Genomic DNA, 23526 nt, shown 5'->3' on the forward strand with positions numbered 1-23526 from the left:
CATGATATCAGCTTGAAGTGAAACGTTATTACACTTGACATGTTCAAGCACTTTGTCAAACATACAAAATTGAGGATTTCAGATTTCATAGAGTACATATAAGTCACTATACTATGTTCTTATTACCTTTAACACATTATGAAAAGGTGCTTGTAGTAAACTTTTCCCGAAGTTCTCACAACCAATGGTTTTTAACAAAGAATTAAGGATCAGAGCTGAATCATACGTCGAGAGTCAGTGAAAACATGCACGTAATATAGAAAAAGGACAAAAAGGAAAAGATTGGTCTTAAAATTTCTTATTTTTATGTGTTTATTACCTAATGTGACAACAAAGTATGGGATTGTTTCATAAGGGACAAGAAAGTGACGTGTAAGTCCTGGAGGCAAACGTTGAACCATTCAAAGCTTAAAATGTGGCTTTAAGCTTTTGTAATTTTCTGCTCTGTAGCAGACTAAACAGTACAAATTATAACATTTTTATCTCAGCTTTGCAACCCCATGCCATTATGTAAAAATGAATATAACAAAAAGATAGTGACAATTTGTCAAAGTAAATATTTGGTCATAGGCAGCTTTTTATTTTAAGGCTCCACAGAGCAGCGACATCATTTGACATCATAAACTATAACATTTTTAAAGCTGTTCATAATACTGCGAGGAAACTAGACTTGATTTCATATTTTCCTTTAGAGTTTTTCAAGACAAAAAAAAACAAAAACCAAACACAATGTCTTCTTTTGGTGCTGTAAGGCAGAGTGGTGACCCAGATGCCCTTTCTGACTTTAACCAGGTGTCCTGCTTGGCCTTTAACATGCCTTATCTGAGGCACGACCCCTGCTGAGCCCGGCCCCGTACCCTGCCATTTCCTCCCAAACATTACGAGCACTGTATCATTTCCCTGTCGCCAAATGACTGGCTAGTTGCTGTGCTGTGCTAATGGGAGGAAGAGAAGGCAGATGAAGAGAAACTACAGGAAGAACGGTTCTTCATTTCCCCCCCTCGTGCAATACAATACACAGAATCAATCCTCCAGCCTCCATTTGTCTGTCTACAGCCACTTTGGCTGCAGGGAGAAATTAGGAGCAGCACAGCCGTTATTAGTGTTGAAGAAAATCTTATTTGAGTAGATAAGAGTTTGACGCCCCCCACCCCTTCAGAAAGAAACAACACCGCGATTTAGTTGCAGTAAATTAAGCGTCATAATGTTATTTTATTTTTAGCAGATAATATGGCACCTGTCTTATTTTTTTAAATCTCCTTTAACACATCTGTTTTTTCTCAGTGTAGTACATGGCCTTAACCTTGACTCTACCTCATATCCCTGACATACATTAGACTTTAAATCATGTGAATCACTGCAGATAAATAGTAACACCCCAGACATGTATCCATAACTACAAACTTTAGTCTGAACGTCCTCTCGGTTTGCAATTAATCCTGATTAAATCCATTTAAAACAATAACCTTCTACTTAAAATGACTTTCTTTAGCTTTGTTTGTCGCATAGTAGGTTCATCAGATGTTAACAGAGAGTGGAGGCAGATAAAGGATGGGTAATCTAATGTGTTGCTTTCTCATACAAAGCTATCAGTGTCTTTCAATGGGTTTTTCCAACGAGTTTGGCTGAATGAATTACACTAGTCTGTTAGTATTCTGCCTCTGCCGTAGAAAAGGTCAATGTCAAATGCACCTCATTTAAAAGTCAATAGCAACCATGCACATCATCTCCTGGGAATTCTGTCCAGGATCCCCTCCAGACAGCATTGTGTATCATTCAGTTAGTAGAGGGCAGCCAGAGAGCTTTTTTAATCTTGACCTTCCAATAAAATATGCTCCCCATCCAGAATTACATGGTCTAAAATGGAGACATAAGCTCCCAACAAATCACACCCAGGCTCAAGGGAGATGTTCAACAGTGTAGGACATGAACACAACAGGTTTAACATCGGCTATCTGCTTTTACTTGTTTACTTTATCTACAACATGCAGGATATACACACTCAAATACTGACAACACAAATACAAGATTAGAAATGTGTTAAAGTAACTAAACATGGTAAAACTATAATGACACATAATCCAATACTGTTTAAAAACATACTGCTCTTACACTGCAGTAATACTTGAATACTGAATTTCACACAGACAGCAACAAAGCCACTCCAGCTACAATCCACTTGGTAGCTGGCTGTTTGGTTCGGAGGCGGAGGGTCCACACATAAGTGTGTCCACGCTGCTTGGTGCGGTACACTGGACACTCAAAAGTGTTACTGATGTCCCGCTCCTCTGTGGGCACAGCTCTAACATACAGCACAGGCATGGCCGGCGTCAGTTCTCTCAAAACCGCCTCAGAGATGACTCCAGCCTGAGTGTCCCAACGTGCTCCTAAAGACACATGTTGCACTGTGGGTTTGACCAATTATACTTACAAGACAATAATTTTACCAAGACACAGGAAGCAAAATACTGTGAAAAATCTATATAATTTGAGTATAGCAGGATCTACTGCTGGGTTAATTATTCCGACCTTCCATGAAGAGTCCGTGGATGTAGGCTCCTTCCCGTGGAGGATGCCCAAAGTCGTCCTTCATTTTCTTTGTTACATCCACGCTCAGGGTCATCTTGTCCAGGGGCCACTTGTTTTTGCGAGCAATACTCTGCAGCACAGCTGTAAAATATGACTCTATGTTAATATTTCTGGTTCTACCGGTGCACATATGGCAATATTAATCGTTGTCTTCGTTTAGTCCTCACCGGTAAGAAAGGACTGAGGGTTAAAGAGCCCCGAAAGCCAAACAACTGCAGGTAGGACAAAATCTTGAGTCCAGCTGTCGAGCTCATGGCAGCTACACATTAGATCATTCAACCTAAAGAATAAATAATTGTTAATAAAAAACTAGGAAGATCATTAATAGAAGCTTTTAGAGTGTGCCTATAAGGGATTATTTAAGAAGTAAGAAAAATTAGCATATAATAGGTTGACTCATAAGTTACCACTGTGCCAGTGTTTTAGTGGAGGAATAAGCCAGTCTGGCCCAGGAGTCTGGGACCTGCTCCATGAACAGTGCAGACTGCAGATTCTCCATCCTGGAGGAGAAAGTGAGTTCGCCCTGTGGACAGAGAAATGCTTTTTAATGCTACAATAATAACAGTAAAGCACCTTGCTGGCAGTCACTGTGTTTATGGTACCTTCAGACCAAGATCCAGCTCATGAAGGGACTTCTTTATCTCAACTAACAGAAGATTCATGCGCTCACACTCCTGAAAGCAAACTAAGGTGTACGGGTTTCGCTCTGTTGTCTTTGCCATAATCTCTGCCATGTTATACTCCTCAGGAAGCTTGTCAAGGATGTCTTCAATTATTGACGTGACCTAAGAAATACAATAAACTGGGATAGTGATATAGACAGGTCCCTGCACCCTCAGCAGTTTTTTTTCCCTCCCCCATAATGATTCTTTCTGCATGCAGACCTTCTCCTCTGTGCTCTGAGCTGCTCCCTCTCCTCTGGAAGAGTTCTGTGGCTGCAGTTCCAACAGAGCCTTTAAGAGGTTGTCTGAGGTGACAGTGAGGCACTCAAGCTCAGCATTTGGATGGAGACCATACAAAGTGGGATTCTCGGAGGGGAGATGTTCGTCAATATAGTGGTGGTAACCAGTGTAGTCCAAGAACGGAGGAGACAGGAACCCCGGACACAGAGAGAGATCCATTTCAAACTAGGAATTGAAAATTCATAACACAAAGACCAAAAAAATTAAAATTAAAAAAAGCTAAGCATGTATTTTATATTTTAATATCATGGACAATATACAAGTGCAAGTCTTTTCTTGCAGGCACAACAAAACATTCTTCAAAATGCAGATTCAGGAAAAAGTACTGGAAGAGAAATCTTCAAAAGAAAAAATATATGAAATAAACCCTTAATAGTATCTGTCAAAAAAGCACAATGTCTAAAGAAACAGAAAACCTAGACTGGTATTACATGCAAAACTGCAGTTTAGTATTTCACCCCCAGGGGGCACCCTTTACCTTGACAACAACTCAAAACAGCTACACAGCTATGGATTAGCCTGTCATCATAAAATTGAACACAACTCCAGATAAAAGTTTGTACCTAAATAATGAGCAGATGTTATTAAATGAAGTGAAATACATTTCAAAAGTGACACTTTTGTTTATAAAAAAATAAAAAAAAATAAAGAAGATGTGAACAAATTAGGCTACATCACCTCTGCCTTACCATTTTAGGATGCATAAATTCCTGCAGGTAAGTTTTACACAGTCTTCTATCCCAGACATCAGTAATGTGTCCTCCATACATGATCTCTCCAAACAGATAACACAAGTCCTCCCAAGGCACCTGCATGAACTGCAATAGATGTTATTGACTAAAATCATATTGCAAATATAAGACACGAATGCATTGTGGTAGGTTTATTAAAATTATTCCCAGGGTTCATTTTAGTTCTCTTATAGAGACATGTTTCTATTTTCCTGATAAAAAAAAAAGAAGTTTTTTTTGTTTTCAAACTTCAAGCAAACAACCTCCGAGATAGGCTACTTTTCATAATGACAACAGTAGGGAAATATAGCAAAATTATGTTTCTTATACACACTGATCTGAAGTGCGACAGAAGAGTCTTTTCCACAGCGGGAGATTGTGATCCGTGAGGGTGAAGGAGGAAGAAAAGAAGCTGTGATTCATAACAAATTACAAAAGCTGTAGGTTCACAATCATTTGTACCTGTATTGTTTTGCAAATTGCTTCCTTCATCAGCTCTAATTGCAGTGATCACTTATGTAGCGTTGTGAACTGTCACATTGGCTGCATGTAATTACATTTAGGATAACGCTTCATTGCCCTCCTAATGAATTCTCTGTATACGCACATACAGGTTACTGTTTGGTTAACATAATGAAGGACATTCGTTTTTGGAGGGCAGAATACCTGGGAGACATAATTGGTTATGACCAGAGTAATAGGAGTCCTAAGAGCAATGCATTAGCAGTTGTGAGGGGAGCAGCACCTTAAGAATGGATTTTTTGTCTATGTGAAATAAAGCTAAATTACAGGTTGCGTGTTCATAGTTATAAGAGAAGAAATGTGGAATAAAAAAAGATGGGAATGAACATTTTTCACAAATAACAGTGGGACAAAAGATTTCAATAAGTAATTGGAGACACTGCAGTAATTCAACATTACTGTCTGTTAGAAATGCCAATGCTAAGTACCATTATCATTATAAATTTAGCCGGCAAAGAAGGTAGCTGCAAAAACAAATTAAAAGTTGTATTACAGTAATCGAAATGCTAAATTAAAATAAATAAAACTTAAAATGTCAGTTTAGCTGTAGAAAATAGTGCTAAACATACTTTTGTGTTGGTCTCTAAGTAGTTGTACAAGACATTAGCTGAGATTGTTAGGTCCCCCGTGCTGAAGGGGTAGTTGTTATTCCACCCTTGTGGGCCAAATTTACGGCGCTCCGTTACACAGGAATGAAAAAAGCAGAGGGAGAAGAGCATCGAGTTGAACTCTTGTTCTCTGGAGCACATATCCAGAGTGTCCTGAAAGGAGAAAGAAAACAAGTGAAGATTTCAGTGACTACTACAGTCGAAGCATATTAGAAATAAAGCATATTTTCCATTTTACCTGGCTGAAGTTGCCGAGGGCTGCGTGCAAGCTGGCATTCATTCCAGTGGGTGGCTCGTTGGTGATTTTGATGGCATTTTCCAATATGCCTCTGGGGATTACATGCTGCTCAGGACATGGCGCGGGTTCTCCGGTGATGAAAACCCGATAGCTGGGGTTACTGTCCACGGCTGTTGTCTCCAGAAGAGCATCCAAAGAGGGCAGCCACTGAGCCACCAGGTGTACATTCTGAGCATCAAAATAAAGTAGAATATGTAACAGGTTGATAGAATTTGTGCGTAAATTTTATTTCATAGTAAATGCCATGAAAACTGTCTCTCTGTGTTCTGATCTGAAACCACTGATTTACTTGGCTACAGACTTTGCCTTAAAGGAGCCATTTAGTGAGCTGATCTAGGCAATTATGGTTTTTATTGAACCAAATTTATTTCCCCTGCTCCGGGGGTTAGATAATATCATTAGGTGCTTTATAAGCCAACTGGAACTGCTGCAGTCATTGAATAATAGGATTCCCTACCTGCAAAATGACCCAGTGTCCATGTTTAGAGGCATTTTTGAGAACCCTCTCAGCCATTATCTCTTGTCCCTGTCCCAGGGACACATTGTGCAAAGTTCCCTGGTCAATGGAAAATCCCAGTTTTAAACCTGCACACAAAGACAATTTTGAAAATCTGAGCATAAATAACAATACAGGATTTGTAACTAACAAAGAATATACATCATACCAAGTTTCTCTACATCTCTGAGTGGATCCACTCCAGGTGAGAGGATGAAGAACACAGGTGTTGAGGGACCGCTGTCTTCAAACAGCCTCTCAAATTCCAGCCTGGCACTGTCCACATACTTAGCTCCCATGCTTTCCTCTACAAATTTCCTGCCAGGAGACATCATCAAAAGCTCAGTTGTGTACAATAACTAGAAACACAAATGTGCTTTAGTGAGTTTACTCACCTTAGTGTGTAGGTCATCCGATCAGGGCGAAGAGCTCTCAGGATAATCAGCCTCTGGAGGGAATTCGTATTCTTCCAGTCTTGAGGAAGCCTTTCATTTTCAGGACAGCTGGACTCAACTATCTTCCTCCAGCGATTCGGTGAGCTCTCTATGTCTCTGTCAAGTCCACTGAAGCCCTCAATTGTAGAAATTGTCTGCAACAAAGAAACACACATTGATACTTCACTTAAAAAGAGTGAAAATATGAACTTTTCATTTGTCGAATGTGTCATCTTAATATTTACTGTACCTTAATGGCCCCCCAGGCAGACATAGAGAGGAACGGCACTGGACTAACTTTGCTTGCCTCCACGGGATAGCGCAGCAAGAAGTCTAATTCCTGCATATCAATCAGTTTCTCCTTGAGCTGAATCTGAGGAGAAGTACCAAAAGCAGTTTATTATGAGCTCTCTGTTATTGATAGAATTTCCACGGCTACTGAAATAAAAATGGGAAAACTCAGGAAATGGTGCTGGGTAAACTTTTACAGGCCTCTGAATGTGAAATAGCCACATGAAGGACAGCCTTCAGAGTGCCACAGTTTCCAAGATGAAAACAGTTGGTGCAATGACAGATAATTGCATTATGCCATCAGAACCAGCCCCCTTGTCAGAACCAACTGTGTGAGCAGCAGCCACGGTGCAAGGTGTGAGAGGTAATCAATAGCAGCGTATGGTATTCCTGACTGCTTTTAATTGAAGTTAATGTGGGGGAAGAAAAGTACTTTGATTGATGAGGATGACAGGAGGCCCCACCTCTGAGGCGGTCCTGAGTCCCTCACCTGGAAGGCAGTGTGTGACAAGAAGGTTAACTTGTCTCTCTCAAACAGGCCCTGGCTGGTGTACAGGAATACAGAATAGGTGATGGCCTCACTGAGGGAGCAGACTCTGGTCCTCACATCCTCATCCCATTCGGCACGCTCCATTGCTTTATTAAACACCGAGTTAAAGGTCTGGAATGCAACAAAAACGAGGACATCATGTGTATGCAAACAAGTTTTTTTGGACTGACATCTGGTATAGAGGGACATGTTTAAGCTCATTTTTACATAAAGATAAATAATAATTGCAAAAACCACAAAGCGATATCTGTCCTCTAAGAGCACTTCAGGGGTAAAGGTTTCACCTTGAGAGAAAACTGGTACATCAGGTTAATCTTGCTGAGGTTGTCGATGATAAAGAAGAGGAGCGATGCTCTCTCAGCTGCTGGGCGGTATAGTTCTCGAGCCTCGTTGATCTTTCTCTCGTTCTCTCTGGCCTCCGCCACCTGTGAGTTCCAATTGCACAAAATGAGCTATTAGGCTCTCAGTCATGCTCCAAAACCCTCTCATTACACTTATTCCTAACTACACATCATTTGCAGCTAATGCAATAAAATGAGGTGCTTGCTGTTTATGACATTCAAAAAAAAAAAAAAAAAAACAACCGAGTGACAAAAAAAACAACAAAAAGAAAAATAGCCTTACCTTGCATTGAATGTGAGCGGCTGTAGTCTTGGTATTCTCAAGTTGCTCCACCAGAAAAATATCCCCTAGAAAATTACCATGGGCTGCAGAGAGGCGATTCAGCAGGTCATCTTCAAACCTTCTCAGCTCAATCTTGAAGTGGTTCTGCTGCGTGGTCAGCTTCGTCTTGGAAAATGTACTCAGAACAGTTCAAAACTGCACATTTTTCCTATCAGGTATTAAGGATTATCATGTAGACAAAATGCTTTACTCGAAAAAGAATGTAACTTTCATCTGTGGATTACCTTTAGTTCCTCCAAATCAGGTCTCTCCCGAGAGACTACCTGTCCCAGCAGCTGCTCCTCCAGGCCCTTAGGAGTCACGGTGAAGTTGATCAGGGTGGTCTGGGCCTGGAGCTCAGGAGGGAAATGTGGATTGGCCAACTTGGTGTGAAGAATGAGTTTAAAATTACTGTTGTAAGTGCACTCCTTGCCTCCAATTAGAATGTACCTGGATAATAGGACCACAAATATTTTTATTTATTTAATCTGAAGGACAATGAGGCCTCAACAGCATGTTGGTTATTTAGATTATAGAAGTAAGTGATAAAAAGAAGACAGCCTGGTATCGTACCCCCTTGTTAGACTTGTTACCTGGCAGGAAGTGTACTTAAAAAAAGCAAGCCATGATTATGATGAAGATGGTCTGAACTGCACTTCTGTTTTTGCCCTACAACTTTAGTTTGGCTCCAAATGTCACTTACCCTATAGACAAATATTCTTGAGTAAATATGAAAGATTATCATGGCACCAGCCAATATTTATCTGTTCCTGCATTTCAATTAAATTAGCAGTGGCTTGACGAACCTGGTGGCTTTTCATTTATCTCTAATTACCCCTTGGATGTCAGGCAAGGCCCCAATTTTTATGGCACAGGTTCCTCATGGCCTGGGTCTGGTTCAACTCTATATCTTCACAAGCCAGAATTAATGTACTATTGATAGAACCATTACTCCACCAAATTAAAGTCCTTGCTGATGGATTGGCTTGTAGTCTTCCGTCAGCCATGAAAGGAATAATTAGTATTCATTACTTCACACTCTACAACATTCCAATTATTAATGAACTTCAGCTGTGGAGACCTACGAGATCCATCATGGCCGCCCCAGCAGGTTGTATTAATCATCGACAGAAACAAGCGTGTGGGTCATCTACAAGGGATAAACTTATAATCAGATTTACTATGATGAATTGTTACGCCTGGACAGACAGGGCTTCAAAAGACGCTCGATGAACATTCGCCCGAATATTCAATATTCATGGTCTTACAAATATCAGAGCAAGAAAGATGTAAACATTTCTGAGTAGGAGATCAAAGCAGGACGTCAATATGTCGTATTTTCTATTTATTCTGCTGTTGCTTGTCCAGTTTATGGAATTTACTGTATTTTTCTTTGGTAACTGAGGTATTTGCAGAGCAGCTACTTTAGTGACACCAGTGGTTTGGAAATTTTCACCAGAATAGTGGTCGTGTTTGAAAAACCGAGTTTGAAATCAGAGAGAGTTGTCCTTTTTTTAATAATAATAATGATAATAATAATAATAATAATAATAATAATAATCACCATAAAAAGTCACCATATCGTCGTAACAAAGCTTAATTATTAGTGAACTACAAATGCACGAGTATCACCGCCAAAAGAATTCCCAGGGGCGATGATTTTGCAAAAAGATTTGACTGCTTCAAATTGATATTAGCTTAATTGGTGGCTTTTTAGAATAGCCATTGCTTACAAACATTAAATTGTTAATTAATTAAACTCTGGTGATTACTAATAATAGTTGCTAATATTAGTAAGTACTAATTTTATAATGATTTTATTTATTATGAGGTTGTGTATATTATTATGTTTATGCCAGAAATTATATAGTTATAATGTTTTATGTAAAACATCATTACTGAGTAAAGAAATTCTATATTTAAAAATGGATGTAACCACTTTGATGACACACACAAGTTAGTAAACTCCGATTGTAAAGCCTTGGACTTGACATTTTTGCTCTCTGCATATTGATTTTCTGAAACTACACAAGACGGAGAGGAGAGGTGGAACTAAATGAGAAACTGAACATAGTGCACACACATATTGTAGCGACCTATTATAATATCCTGCTTTATCCTCCTCTTTGACTCTAATGGGGACCATAATTTACCAAATTTACTTGATGTTGTGTCACATTCAGCTCGTAAATTCATCAGGAAGGTGTTTACTGAGGTTACAGACCAAAGGAACCAGAGGGTAATTTTATACAAGTGGATATTTTCTTCTTTTCCAACCAGAAGTTCACTTGCTGCTGGCCATTAGAAAAAACTCCAACACTAGCTCACTTTTCAGACCTGGAAGCTAGATCCATCACTTTCGAACTAAGGACTATTACAACACCAAGCCAAAGATATAAACATCCAAATGTTTAACAAAAAACAAACAAAAACAAACAAACAAAAAAAAAAAAAACCCCACAAAAATTAACAAATTTCAGTGAAATATGCATTTCTTGCTTTGTATGCTTAAAACAGATTCACACTACAGCCAATAAGGCACATCTGTTCATCAAGGAAAAGCTTGACTAAGCCAAGACTGCTAGAATGCAGCAAGACCAGACAAATCAGTAATTAATTTAAGAACTAAACAGTTCACTTGTCTCCAGTGCTTCACACATACAATAAAGCAATACCTATTATACTTATTATATTCAATTCAGTTTTATTTATATAGCTCCAAATCACAACATCAGTTGCCTCAAGATGCTTTATATTGTAATGTAGGCAGTGACCCTACAAGAATACAAACAGAGAAAATTGCAACAATCAGAAAAACCCTTATGAGCTAGCACTTTGGCAACAGTGGAAAAGAAAAACACCTTTAACAGGAAGACACCTCCTGCAGAACCCACATAATTTCCTTAGGGATTAATAAAGTATTCTGATTCTGAATCAGATTCAGAACCAGGTTCACGGAGGGGCAGCCATCTGCCACCACTAGTTGGGCTGGAATCAAGGGTCTAACTTAGTGGATTTATTGTTGGATGTGAGTCCTGTTTGTGTGTGAGAGTTGTTATAGTACTTGAAAGTAACTCTAACCATGACTATAAAGACACTGTATTGTTTAGGACACTATGATATACATTTTCTTTATATGATATTAATTTTTCATTTTCAGTAAATAAATTTAAATAGCAGCACTATTTGACAAACTTAATGATATAATTCACAAATATGACCCCACTCTGGTTAAAAGAAATCCAAATGTAGTGTAAATGTATAAATTAGTCCACAATTGCTCTAAAGGTACAGTATGGAGACAAATACGAGCAAACCACCTACAGTTACAGTGTTTAGTTAGGTTACTGAAGCTGACTTGAGTCTTTCATGGTGATAGACGACTTATGAATTTATTATGTTAGATGCCATTTTTCTGTAGGAGACAGGAGTCTTTTTACATAACCATGACTGTGCCGAATTCAGCCTTTACGCTTAGGCTAAGCTGTTCAATATTCATTGCACCTAAAGAATATGAACACACAAATATACATCCATCACCAGTCTTGAGGGGCCAATCAATACGTTGGCCTCAGGGATTCAGGCGATGTGCCGCAAAATTAATTTAGAATCTAAAGAGCAGGCAATAATAATGCATTCAGACATGTCTTACTGGTGCTTCAAAGCTCAGTGAGATTCAACCATCTGGCAAATGTGCTTCTATTGTCTCACACGACAGATGCATTGGGACAAGTTGTGGGTATATCGACTTATGAAGGAACGGTGATGCAAAAACCGCATATTGATTTAAAGCATTATTTGGCGTGCAACAGCACCAATGCTACGTAACAGAGCAGTAGTGGGTTTTTTTAATGATCTTTGCAAGCTAAAAAATGCTTAAACGTGTACTGTTCATGTTTTAGTACCAACCTTCCTTGTTTAATAGTTTTCCTGCCTAGTAGAGGCTCCAGAACCGGGTCTACCTTTTCTGGCAGGTTCTCTATCACGACAGTTTCCCCAAAGACAAGAGCTTGTTCAATCACATCTAAACAACTGTATAGAAAGAAAAAAAAACAAGAAAAAGAAACATGACTGGAGCTGCAAATTTTTAAGTTTCATGAGCACTCACTGACACGAGTAATACAATCACACTGTGACAGCAAAACTGACAATAATTTACCGCTTCTCACCCTTTCTGTCCAAGCTGCACCACCCTCAGCTCTGACGCTAGCTGATTTCTGATCCACTTGATGCCCTGCTGCTGTGGGTCGATGATGAGTGGCCAACGCTCACTGGTGGTCAGGATGGCCGCGTTCTCAATAGACATCCTATCATTTGGCAGACCCTGGTTATGCCAAGCAGCCACGGTGGCATCATCTGTAAGCATGAGGACTGGATCCAGGCCGTCTGTCAGGGGTACAGAGACCTGGAACAGAAACACAGGAATGATGTCATTTTGGTTCAAGCACTGGTGGCTGTGCACTCCAGTTCAGACTCAGAGAAAGAAGGATGGTAGTGAAAGTATGTTGCTTACATTCAGAGATCTAAGGAAAGGAATCCACTTGTTGTTAAAAAGCTCCACACGATACTGGCTGGTAAAGTAACCCATGTAGGAGACAAATGCTGACGTGAGGAGCACATCACCACACAGGGTTTTCTTTTGCTTTTCAAACTGGACAATTTTCAGGGACCAGCGCTCCTTCTCTGACTATAAGACACAAACAGCAAGCTTCAATATCATCTTTAAAAAATACACACAAAATACCAAAGAGAGCAGTCCATCTCATGACCATTTACATCAAGAAGTAAACAATCTGTGCTTCTGAATTATGTGCATCCTAGGCAGCTTCCCACTGCTCACATTTATCATGCAAACTAAGAAGATGTAAGCAGTAAAGCATACAACTGCAATTCCCTTACAATAACTCTGGGTGTTTGGCTGTAGATTCACTCGGCATCAATTTAGCATTCATTTAAACCTTCAATACTGTGACTGTGACAGCCTACAACAATAAATCACACATGGCATTTTCTTACAAGGGGCTGTGGATCTAGAATATGTCACATAATAAATTCTCAGACAGTTAAAAATCACTATAATTTTACTCTAATGTATTATGGATTGCCTGTAATATCACTCAGTCTGGGGTGAGACATTGTTAATTTCCAACAGCTGTTGAGGCTTTGAGGTAAGTTAATGATTAAATATAGACGGCCTGATTTATTAGTCTGTACACTATTGCTTCCAGGTCAATGCCATAAAGACAAAACATTTATCTTGATATGCTTAAAAGCCAAACCGTTCCATGCAAAGCGCATTTATTTTCTGGAATAAGGAAGTCGAACTTGCAAAATGGCCACTGAAATGACCATATTTTATTTCATATTAGCATCCATAAAGATAAAGATTTGGCTGACTAAAAAAGACATGCAAAGGAATGCAGCAAAGTTGAATGTTATATTAAACCAGCTACATAAATATGCAGCTATCGACATTTATATTCTCCACATTCCATAATTTCCCATCTGCACTTTTTCAAATAATTTAAAAAAAAAAAAAACTTCTGAAGAAATAATTTTTTTACTCTTTGGACAAGCTCAGAAGTGCTCACACATCTACCACACAGACACAGGGTAGTGTTAGTGTAGACCTCTTGCCATTTCTCTTCACTCCTCAATTTGGAAACTGCTCAGCCAGCCAGTTGCCCAGTTCAGCCATGCGTTTTCAGTGGTCCAGCCCTCTCTACCTGTCTCACAAGTCCCCGGTATGCTGCTGGGCTGGGCTGTAAAATCTCCCTTTGCCTGATCTGCTCACACAACTGTCAGGCCATCCTGCCAGGACATAACAACTTCCAGTCCAGATTACTGATGCAATTCTATTACCAGCACCTCTCCATGCATATCTCCAGCAAATTGACAGTTAACTGTATGCCAGGTCAGCCCCAATGACACGACCAAACTCCTCTATCTCCCCTTGTTTACCATTAAGCCCTTGACTAGTCGGTTGGCCAGCTCTATGGTCTGGGTGGTACGCATCACCTCCTCCTGACAACTGATTTTCTCAGCTGTAGCCATTTCATACTGAGCTGTTATGTTCTGGAGGCTGGCATCAAGATCCTATAGAAACAAAAGGAAGGAAGCCATGCAAATTAAAAACGATAAAGAAAATGCAGTATTTAGACTGAGTGACTTAGGTAAGAATAACATTGTACTCACTGCCAACTTCTTTTGAAGTGCCAACAGTTTGGCTGTTGCTGTTTCTAGCTCTGCATTAGCTTGTGACAAGGCATGCCTTTTTGGAATCACCTCACAATAGATCTGCAAAATAAATAAAAAATAAATACAGCATGTGTGAAAAAAAAAAACAACTTTAAAATGAAGAATAAGATTTCTCATAGGAAACATAAGAAACTGCCTTAGAGTTTATTTGAATGCAATGGCTGACCTCGTAATATCTCACAATATTAATGGTCCAGGCACAAAGACCAGCTGCAGCTGTAGATTTGGTCCAAACTAGATCAGGGTGAAAGTCTGGGTTTCTCAGATATTCTTGTTTCACCACAGTCAGGCATGACTCAGGGATGTGCTCCTTATCATACGACATCAAGGCCTGCAGGAAATCATCCACCTGACACACAAAAACCAAAACAAATGAGACAGCATTTGATGAAGGCTGAAAATGGAACACAAATAGAGCATGTTGCGAATCATAACCACTTCAAACACTTTAATTCTTTGCTTACAAAAGAGAAAGTCCCACAAAATGAGGGTTATATTTGATTCCTCTCATCAACAATTCTTAGGATTAAGTCCTGTGGTGAAAAATTTTAAAAAGTGATACCCGAAGCTGGCATCTAAAATAATTAATCAAATGCAATTAAAACCAAACGTTTTCCAGTCACACTTGCATTAACAGAAGCAAGAAGCAGAGGAGGGAGGTTTGCACACTTGCTCCAACAGTGAGTGAGCAAATTCATAGAGCCATCCAGCTGTAATGTGAGCACTGGAGTTGGGCAGGGCCAGGGTCAAGGCCCACTCACAAATTAGATTGACATTAATCAGGCAGATGCAATTGACATGATGATGGCTTAACCTTGCCCATGAAGGCCCGTGCTGCCTTCCAGCTCCGATCCTTAGGCACTCGACCACGAGGGGCCAGCAGGACCATCACAGCTGCTGCTACATTGATTACTGCTGCCGGGGGGTTTGGAAAGGCCTTCAGCTCAGTAAGATTCACCTGAAAGAATATTATATAACATTATATATTGAGAAAGACTGCAAATTTTTACGTAATTCTGTCTAGTCTGATAAAATCTAGTACCTTGTTGAGGGTGTTCAGTGCTGCTGTGGCGGCTGCCAGTAACGGCTCTGCCTTGGATAGGTCATTTTCACACTCCTTCTGTTTGACAGCAATTTCTGCCTGGATCACAGCAACCTGCACAAAAGCAACCATAACAAATTGGATTCCACACATCTATTTAACAATGTGGTCTGTAGAGTGCAATGCCAAAGAATGTGTGTTATACAATATGTGACAGGACTAGTCACCTTTTGTGCCTCAACATCTGCAGCCTCTCTCTTGCTGCTCACCCTCTCAGTTTGCTGTCCAATCTTAGCAATCAGAGCTTCGATGTTCTCATTTTTAAGGGTCAGTTCAGCATCTTGGGATGCAAGTTTAGCTTTTAGATCTTCAACCTGTATATATAAGAAAGAAACATACTCACAATACTTCAATATGTGAAATACTTAATGTCATGGAAAAGCATAAAAAAGGAAGTACTGTTTGTTGTTTACCTTAGCCTAACATCTCTTGCCCAGAAATCAGTCGCCTACAGTGCAGATTAAAGATTTACCTGAGCAGCAGTGGTTTGGAGTTTCTGAAGGCCGCTGTCGAGTCGGTTCATCTTGTGCTGAAGCTGAGCCCGGCTTTTCTCCAGAAGGTTTCTGTACAGGGTGATTTGCTGGAGAAAGCTCTTGGGGGTGGTGTAATTGTACCTCTTCTCATTGCGCTGGTATTTTTCACTTGCCTGGTTGACACTAGTGTGAACATAGGCCATGAAAAGACTGATGGATTCCTGGACGGCAGGCTGTAAAAATAAGCAGACAAGGGGGGAGAGGGGCGAACAGGGTGAGCTGGATCGAGTGGAGTTTAACATCCCAGGCCTGATGGGAACTGAAATATTATCTTCATAAATTTTGAATTCATCTACAAGTTTTGCCATCTTACTTGGCCGGCCCTGACTTACTCAATCTGAAATTTAGGTGCAGCTAGCAGAAATGATTATGCTTTGAAACCTCTGTGAAAATAATGTGTTTAGACCACTGACGTGCAAGCTTGTAAAACATGCACACTGCTTACATTATATCTGGTGGCCTCCAACTTTATAAACACCATCTACTGTGACCATAATACTGCATCCTGACTTGGTATTCATCATACAGCACACAATGACACACAGCCTGCATTAATCACACAGTTAGTGATCAATTAAAGCAAAAACAAATGATCAGAGAATACAAGGATCAAACCTGACCATAACTCACAAAAAGCCATTGTTAATGATCACAGAGCCACAGGGAAAAAATCATTATTAATTAAGATCTGACACAATGCACTTGACAAAGCGTGCTGTGCTCTGTTGAGATGCGACAGAAACTCTCTGATTGGCCTTGTGTAACAACTATTAGCAGGTTGTGCATTTCTAACTTTAAATGAATGATCATTTCATTTCTTGCAGTCCTGCCTCTTTAAGAAGATAAACAATCATTAACAATGGTTTAATAAATTACTTTACATGTACAGTTTCACATTGTTTTTGGTTTCTTCTCCTCTGCACCTATAAAGATATACTTTTCATTTGATTTGATTATACTATTTAAGCTCTCATACATATATTTTGGTTACAGGAGAACTTTAGTCCTACCTCCACCCTTGTGCACGAATCTACTACAGCTGCAACATCCCCTAATCATCGTCATCATCATCATCACACAACTTCTAAGCACTACAGCTACTATTACAACAAGACACGCCTGCACATGAACATGCACAACACTCAAGAGTGGAAAGTAATGGTCTGGCACATGTTCACATATGTGATGACGCTTCCTGGTTGTGACAGCTGTGCCACCTTAGAGGGTCGTTATGTGCTTAATCACTCTTCTCTCATTAACATAAATGAGTCTGGGTTGTGATCATTCCACTGCCATGATGGAAAACAATGATATGCTGCACTCACTGAGTGTCCCCAGGCATGTGTTCGGCAATTTGTCAGAACCTCAGAAGAGAACTAATGATGAAGGATCCATGGAAAACTTAATCCAGCTGCACAGCAATAATTACAAGGTGTTCATTAAAGTCCAACTGAGTCCCGAATATCAGGGTACATGACAAACCTAGGCAAGATACAGTACCAGCTGCATACATATCTGACAGCTGATATTGTTTTTTTTAGTAATTTGGCACATGTTGTGTTGTACAGAATATGACCGTTAAGTTATAAGACATTATGAGATATTGTTCTTGAGTTCAAAAGCCTGACCTCAATGCCTTCAACTTCTTGGATGAACCTGTAGCTGACTGACTGCAGAGCTTCAGGGGTCCAAGAATAAAACCAGTCGATGATTGTGGAGTTGATGAGGGCTGGAAAGTGACGAGCCCTAACCTGCAGAACACTGCCCACAGGAGAGAAACACAGGACTACCTGCAAAGAAGAAAGCAAAGAGAGAAAGTCTACCATGTGCACTAAAAGATTAGTAGAAACACACTTCATCAAAGAGTACACGTAGGAAAATCAACACAGGTCACAGACATTGAAATGATGCATCTCCAAAGGGAAACTGGCAGCAGCCTGGGCCCCCACTTTCAACACCTTGGCACATAGACAGGAGCTACATTCCCAGTTGGCTGGAGCAGACGGTGACGCTACCAGAGGCCCTGGCGCAAACACTAGCTGGATGGCATACATGTGTAGTGACTGAGAAAAGAATTTCCTTCCTTTTAACCCCCCCACTTTGTCAGGCTTGGTTAATTCAGCTTGTTAAACATATTTAGTAATATTAAACAGCAGCTGTGCTTTTAATTTCCCCAGCTCAAATCTAATGTATGTGTAAGAATTTCTCTTTATTTTAGTTTGTTTGTTTGGTAGCAGAATTTCTCTAAAAGTTATGAATGGATTTGCATGATAAATTTACCAGTAGTAGGATTTGACCCAGCCTGGAGGTGATTAACTTTTGGAGTCAATCCTGATCCAGATTGGGATCCGGGTGTTTTGGGGACGAAGACAGGGCAAAAATGAAACATTTCAATTCTTACTTTTTAACAGCTTATAATAAAATTGAAATGAGAAAAGAGAGAGGTTATTCCAGATGTTCTTCGGGATCCGGGCACTCAATTCATGCAGTGTATTTTCAGCCCTGAATTCATCCAGAGCTAATAATCTCACTTTTTAATGTCAGCCTTCAGTGCATAACTGGAACCTTTTAAAGGATCAGGGGGTAGTTGTTGTTGTAGAAGACAGATTACCATTAAAACTCTAACAGAACATGTTAAATTTAAATGCATTGGTGGATTAAAAAAAACATACGAAATCTGAAAGACTAAACCTTGAGCTGTAGTCCCACTCGATCTGTGAAAAATTTCCAACAGTTTTCCCTGTTGTCCAGAAGACCAAGGCCTCGCACATCAGCTCTCACCCCAGACACAATACTTTCAATCTCCTCCTCACTGAAAACCTCAGGAACTTCCCCTGTACAGCAAAACACAGTCATTATTACAGACTAGCAAATGCTAATGATGGATATTCAGAACAGAACAATCTTAGAGGCTGAATGCATTTGAAGTATGATTGTACTTCACAATCATAAAGAAAAAATGCTACATATACCGAACAGGTATATGAGTCAGGTGAACAGATGAAACAACACAGTGTAAATTAATTTGGAGTTTGGGTCTGACCTGATGCCAGAAAGTCATTAATAATGACCAGAAACCGGTCATCGGATATTTGTGCGTCACTCAGGAGCAAAGCCACACGCTTGTTCTGCACTCCAGCCTTCAGGAACAAACCGGCCAAATCCATCTACACAAAAACCACACAGGCCATGAATGGATAATATTCATATTGAGTGGCATGAAGATCAAACTGTTCAATAAATTCATCAATTGGATATCTAAAATCCCATGATTAACACTTAGATTTTTTAAGAGGCTTTTAAATGATAAATTGATAGGCTTACCTCATCAATAATGTATTAAAATATTGCCCAGTGTCTTTTAATAGTATCTGACAATTATTTTATGCATCACTGGAGGATCTCAGCAAAACTGAATTATATCAATATGCTGCATTCGGCGAGAAGGAAAGCTCATCTGGGTATTCTTTAAAGGCACCTTGATTTAAAGAACGTTTTTTCCTCTACATTTTCATAACCTGTGAAAGTCAAACAGTGGTTCATGTTCTTGGCTCTAATCTGTCACCAAGTATTTACCTTGAAGTCCTGGACTGTGTAACCTTTACTCAGAATAATTTGGAAGACTTCCACAGAGGATAGGTAGGCAGCCAGACGAGTCAGGCTTTGCTTCCCACTGCCCCCGACTCCGACCAGTAAGCCATGACCTCTTGGAGTTTCCAAGATACGACTGATGTGGCAGCTGGCAATAACACATCTCTTCATTATAGTTCTAATTATATTTACATCATATTATTTTTCCAGTATGACATAGTTTTATTATAACTATGATATTTATATGGAAACCAGCTCCACTTACACATGTTGCATGGCATCTTCAAACAACACTAGGTTCATGGCTGGATGAATCTCATTGTAGCTTTCCAGGGCATCCGTGAGGATGGTGCTGAGTGCAGACCAGTCTGTGACAGGGGTATAGGAGGCTTTCTCACCCATCTGGGCAAAGTGGCAATAAAGGAGGGGCTGCTTTTTCACCTTTATATCCTCCAGTCCCTAGAAGAAAACAGGAAACAGGCATAGTAATAATAATGGGTAAAGTTTTTATGTGATGATGAAAAGCAGCAGTTTATTCTGTTTCTCAAAAGCTGCTTTGCACCTCAAAACATTCTTGCATAGTCTCCAACTGGAACTTCTGAAAAAGCTGCAGGTCCTTTAGATCTACCAGTCTGTCTGAGTATACTCTGCAGGACTCGTGGAGCCACAACTGTGCCAGGTCAGCGCTGTCTTTCACATTCTCAGGTCCAGAGAAGAGGATGCCCTTAATTTCACATATCATATTAATATTTTACTTTTAATACACAAGTCAAGTTGTATGAGTGTTTACTATGGGCAATACCTGAAAGACATTTGACAGATCTCGAAGATTAAACGTGTAGTGAAACTTGATGGCTGTGGGCAGAAAATTATGAACCATCTTGTGGTGAAGAGTTATGGCTGCCTGAATGACAGCTGCAGCACTACTCTGAACAAGGGGACTGAAGAGCTGCTGCTTCAGATGACTACACAGGATCTGACTGAAGATCGACCTCTGAGCATCACATGGAGGAAAGTTCACTGCAAACACAGAGAAATGCCTCTGTAGAGAGCAAAGGCACACAAAAATTGCAAAATGTGTTTAGTATATATGTGTATAGATAACATCTTGCTTAGAAATGGGCTCTGTTAAACACCAAACACTGTGACAAATGTATGAATGTAGAAGTAGCAATCATTCTTGACACATATTGTGTTTTCTTTGTAGTAGCAGTAGTATGTATTAAGTAGTGGTATGAAGTCCCACACCAATAAAATAGAACCCCCATAATATCTTCACAATATAAAGCACTGTTGAAATCGAGCTCTTATTTGAGTAAACAAACAAACTTTGTTACATACTTTTTTTAACATTTGTGATGTGGTGACAATGGGCTAATTTTACAGAATAAGTAAATAAAATTGCCATTGCTTAACAAAGTATAAAAGTAAGTAACAAATATAAAACACTGTATGTCAGAATAAAGTAAAAGGTGCAGATGTAATGTCCCCATATGAGCATGTAGGGTCTCAGGAGATTAAATTTATCAACATTTAAAATTAGGTTCAAAACAGTTTCTGAAGATTAGAAAGCAATGAAAAAAGCATGATAATGCAGGATTTGTGCATTATTGCACATCCACTTTAATTTAGATTAATTTAAACTACAACTCAAACCATCAGCACTGCTCTGCATAACTATATTTTTTGAAAAATAGATTATGTTGGTATATACAACAGTTTTACCTGCTATCATACCTGTAATCTGGGGTTGATAATGAAAGTCCCAGCAGTTGGATTCATACAGGCAACATATTGGGTATTATGTATTTCTTTCAGGGTCAGTTTCTGTCTGTCATAACTGCAGAAGGAAGGAAATTGAAGGTGGTTTCAATGGCTAATCAAAAAAAAAAAAAACTGTCACGAGATTACAGCTGAAAAAAAGGTACTGTTTGTTCATATTGTTTGCAAGTTTTTTTTATTCTTGCATATGCTGTTATGCTATGTCTGTCCGTGCTCCTTAGAGAAACTATACAGAATCTCTGACTTGACTTGTTTTGGCTTGGTGTGTGCAGAGTCGTCTTACCAGTGCCCATAATCCAGATGTTGGCGTATAAGTGTGTGAGGCTGCACTGTGCCATAATTGTCCATAGCTGGCATGTTCATGTCATCTATAAAGTAGATCAGCCTTCTGTTGCCTACAGGGGAGTAGCTTCTGCCTGCTCTTTTCTCTAATGGTCGCTCTAAGATCGCTGCAACAGAAATAAACAAATGAACAGCAATAAAAACATTGACTGAACCAAATTTAACTAAGATTTTTAAAGATCAAAGATTTTTACTGGCAATTCACTACATGTATTGGACACACAGGATAATCGAAATACTGCTTCTCTCTCAACTTGGTGTAAATAAGAATTTAGAGTTAAGAAAGATAGAGGACATTCTAGGGAAAAATATAAAGTGACACCTACGTACAACAGTGCAGTTTTGAGAGATATAAATAAAATAAATAAATAAAGCAGTGTGTGAGTCGTGCATGGACATTAACAGTCATTGCCAGTAGGTGGTGCTACAGTTCATTGCATGTGCTACTCTGTTCCACATGACAATCAAAAACGCCACTCACCCTGCAACATGAGGGAGGAGGTGTAGTAGTTCAAAGGTACTTTTGTGGTCATGTAACTTTCTGGCAGACAGTCTAACTTGTTCCTGACGAGTGCAGTCTTTCCCACTCCGGCATTCCCCACAAGCATCACTGGCTGTCTCCTCTCCAGCAACAAGTCCATGAAGTAGCGAAGACGCACGGTCTCTGCTGTGTGTACAAGAACAGCCTGCAATCATAGAAACAGCAGGAAGACACAGAACAGAAACACACATGCTTATTATGGCTTTCTTTGAGTGTGATTTATTGACAGACATGTGTTCAGTGAATTGTGCGTGATTTATAATTTCTTGTATTTCCCCTGAACGCCACAACTATTCTGTCATAATAGCATCATTTGCTCAGAACAAAACCCTACTAATTATGGCTCAGCAAGAGCCTTTGGAGCATTCACAGCTGTACACAGGAGCATAAAGAAAGACAAAAGAGCGTGGGTGATAGCTCAAGCCTTGTTGCTCATGCCTTCACCCCCACACAGTCTGGTATAGGGAGTACTGGATGGTAATCAGACACAGTGGCAAGCCTATCATCCATTCTAGCACCCCTGCCATAACCTCAGGATGTGACTTTACCCTCTCTTATTATGTTCACTGAGGCATACATACATTTTTAATATGACTGCATTGTTCATTTTTGGTTATTTTGCTGTAAGGAGGTTGCTTCTTTTGATTGTAAAGGTAATTATTTATAAAACCACTTTGAAAAGTTTCCCTTTCTCTCTTGAGGGATCTACTCTGAGTTCTAGCAGTTTATAGGTATGTTCTTACCTGTAATGGTGTACAAGTGTCCATGTCAAAGGGTGGCACGGTGTCACTCCAGGGCAAAAACCGCCTGGTTTGATGGTCAAGGTAATAGTCGAACACTGTTCCCTGTGCTGGCAGTTTTACAGTCTTCATCTCTTTGGTCCACCACTGACTGAACTCCGCTCGATAATCACAGAGCTTATGAAGCAATGAAGCATACAGTGTTATGGATTAATTCACATCATGTCATTTAGACAGTTAAGCTTATTCTTGAAAAAACTGTCCTGTTTACCTGACATTTTTAATGAATTATTTTATTTTACAATAATAGTGCTAGAAAAAGTAAATAAAAATAATCCTATAACTGAGTAAACCAACCAATAGTACTGTCTAACTGCACTTGATGTTTAGTTCTGTGAAAATAAAATTAATTTCTGTTTGAAATATCACAGAATGAGAGACTTCTGAAGAGTATTTCACTGTCATGTCAAAGCTTATCTTTACAGCTGCTATA

General features: G+C 39.6%; 1 protein-coding gene across 2 annotated transcripts in view; it reads right to left on the minus strand.

Moving 5' to 3' along the window:
• Window positions 1–1940: 1940 nt before the first annotated feature.
• The window catches only part of si:dkey-233k19.3 (dynein axonemal heavy chain 11), a 38215-nt gene continuing 16629 nt past the window's right edge, over window positions 1941–23526 (minus strand). The window contains exons 43-80 of one of the 2 annotated variants that reach the window (XM_076889941.1): window positions 23037–23210; window positions 22234–22438; window positions 21694–21859; window positions 21366–21468; window positions 20431–20670; window positions 20191–20352; window positions 19894–20087; window positions 19614–19776; window positions 19081–19204; window positions 18729–18871; window positions 17666–17827; window positions 15977–16210; window positions 15672–15818; window positions 15445–15558; window positions 15217–15360; window positions 14569–14751; window positions 14340–14441; window positions 14106–14240; window positions 12658–12831; window positions 12314–12549; window positions 12054–12176; window positions 8390–8594; window positions 8106–8270; window positions 7766–7906; window positions 7422–7592; window positions 6891–7013; window positions 6602–6795; window positions 6376–6524; window positions 6168–6295; window positions 5651–5878; window positions 5374–5565; window positions 4241–4369; window positions 3474–3716; window positions 3192–3374; window positions 2997–3112; window positions 2757–2869; window positions 2530–2670; window positions 1941–2387 (exon numbers count right to left, since the gene is read on the minus strand). In XM_076889941.1, the coding sequence (XP_076746056.1) occupies window positions 2140–2387; window positions 2530–2670; window positions 2757–2869; window positions 2997–3112; window positions 3192–3374; window positions 3474–3716; window positions 4241–4369; window positions 5374–5565; window positions 5651–5878; window positions 6168–6295; window positions 6376–6524; window positions 6602–6795; window positions 6891–7013; window positions 7422–7592; window positions 7766–7906; window positions 8106–8270; window positions 8390–8594; window positions 12054–12176; window positions 12314–12549; window positions 12658–12831; window positions 14106–14240; window positions 14340–14441; window positions 14569–14751; window positions 15217–15360; window positions 15445–15558; window positions 15672–15818; window positions 15977–16210; window positions 17666–17827; window positions 18729–18871; window positions 19081–19204; window positions 19614–19776; window positions 19894–20087; window positions 20191–20352; window positions 20431–20670; window positions 21366–21468; window positions 21694–21859; window positions 22234–22438; window positions 23037–23210 (6297 nt within the window). In that variant the 3' untranslated portion in view covers window positions 1941–2139. Of the gene's footprint in view, window positions 2388–2529; window positions 2671–2756; window positions 2870–2996; window positions 3113–3191; window positions 3375–3473; window positions 3717–4240; window positions 4370–5373; window positions 5566–5650; window positions 5879–6167; window positions 6296–6375; window positions 6525–6601; window positions 6796–6890; window positions 7014–7421; window positions 7593–7765; window positions 7907–8105; window positions 8271–8389; window positions 8595–12053; window positions 12177–12313; window positions 12550–12657; window positions 12832–14105; window positions 14241–14339; window positions 14442–14568; window positions 14752–15216; window positions 15361–15444; window positions 15559–15671; window positions 15819–15976; window positions 16211–17047; window positions 17205–17665; window positions 17828–18728; window positions 18872–19080; window positions 19205–19613; window positions 19777–19893; window positions 20088–20190; window positions 20353–20430; window positions 20671–21365; window positions 21469–21693; window positions 21860–22233; window positions 22439–23036; window positions 23211–23526 lie in introns of those variants that run through there. The other variant, XM_076889940.1, reaches the window with a different exon arrangement.

The sequence above is a fragment of the Maylandia zebra genome, linkage group LG11 (genome assembly GCF_041146795.1).
Source record: "Maylandia zebra isolate NMK-2024a linkage group LG11, Mzebra_GT3a, whole genome shotgun sequence".
Lineage (NCBI taxonomy): Eukaryota > Metazoa > Chordata > Actinopteri > Cichliformes > Cichlidae > Maylandia > Maylandia zebra.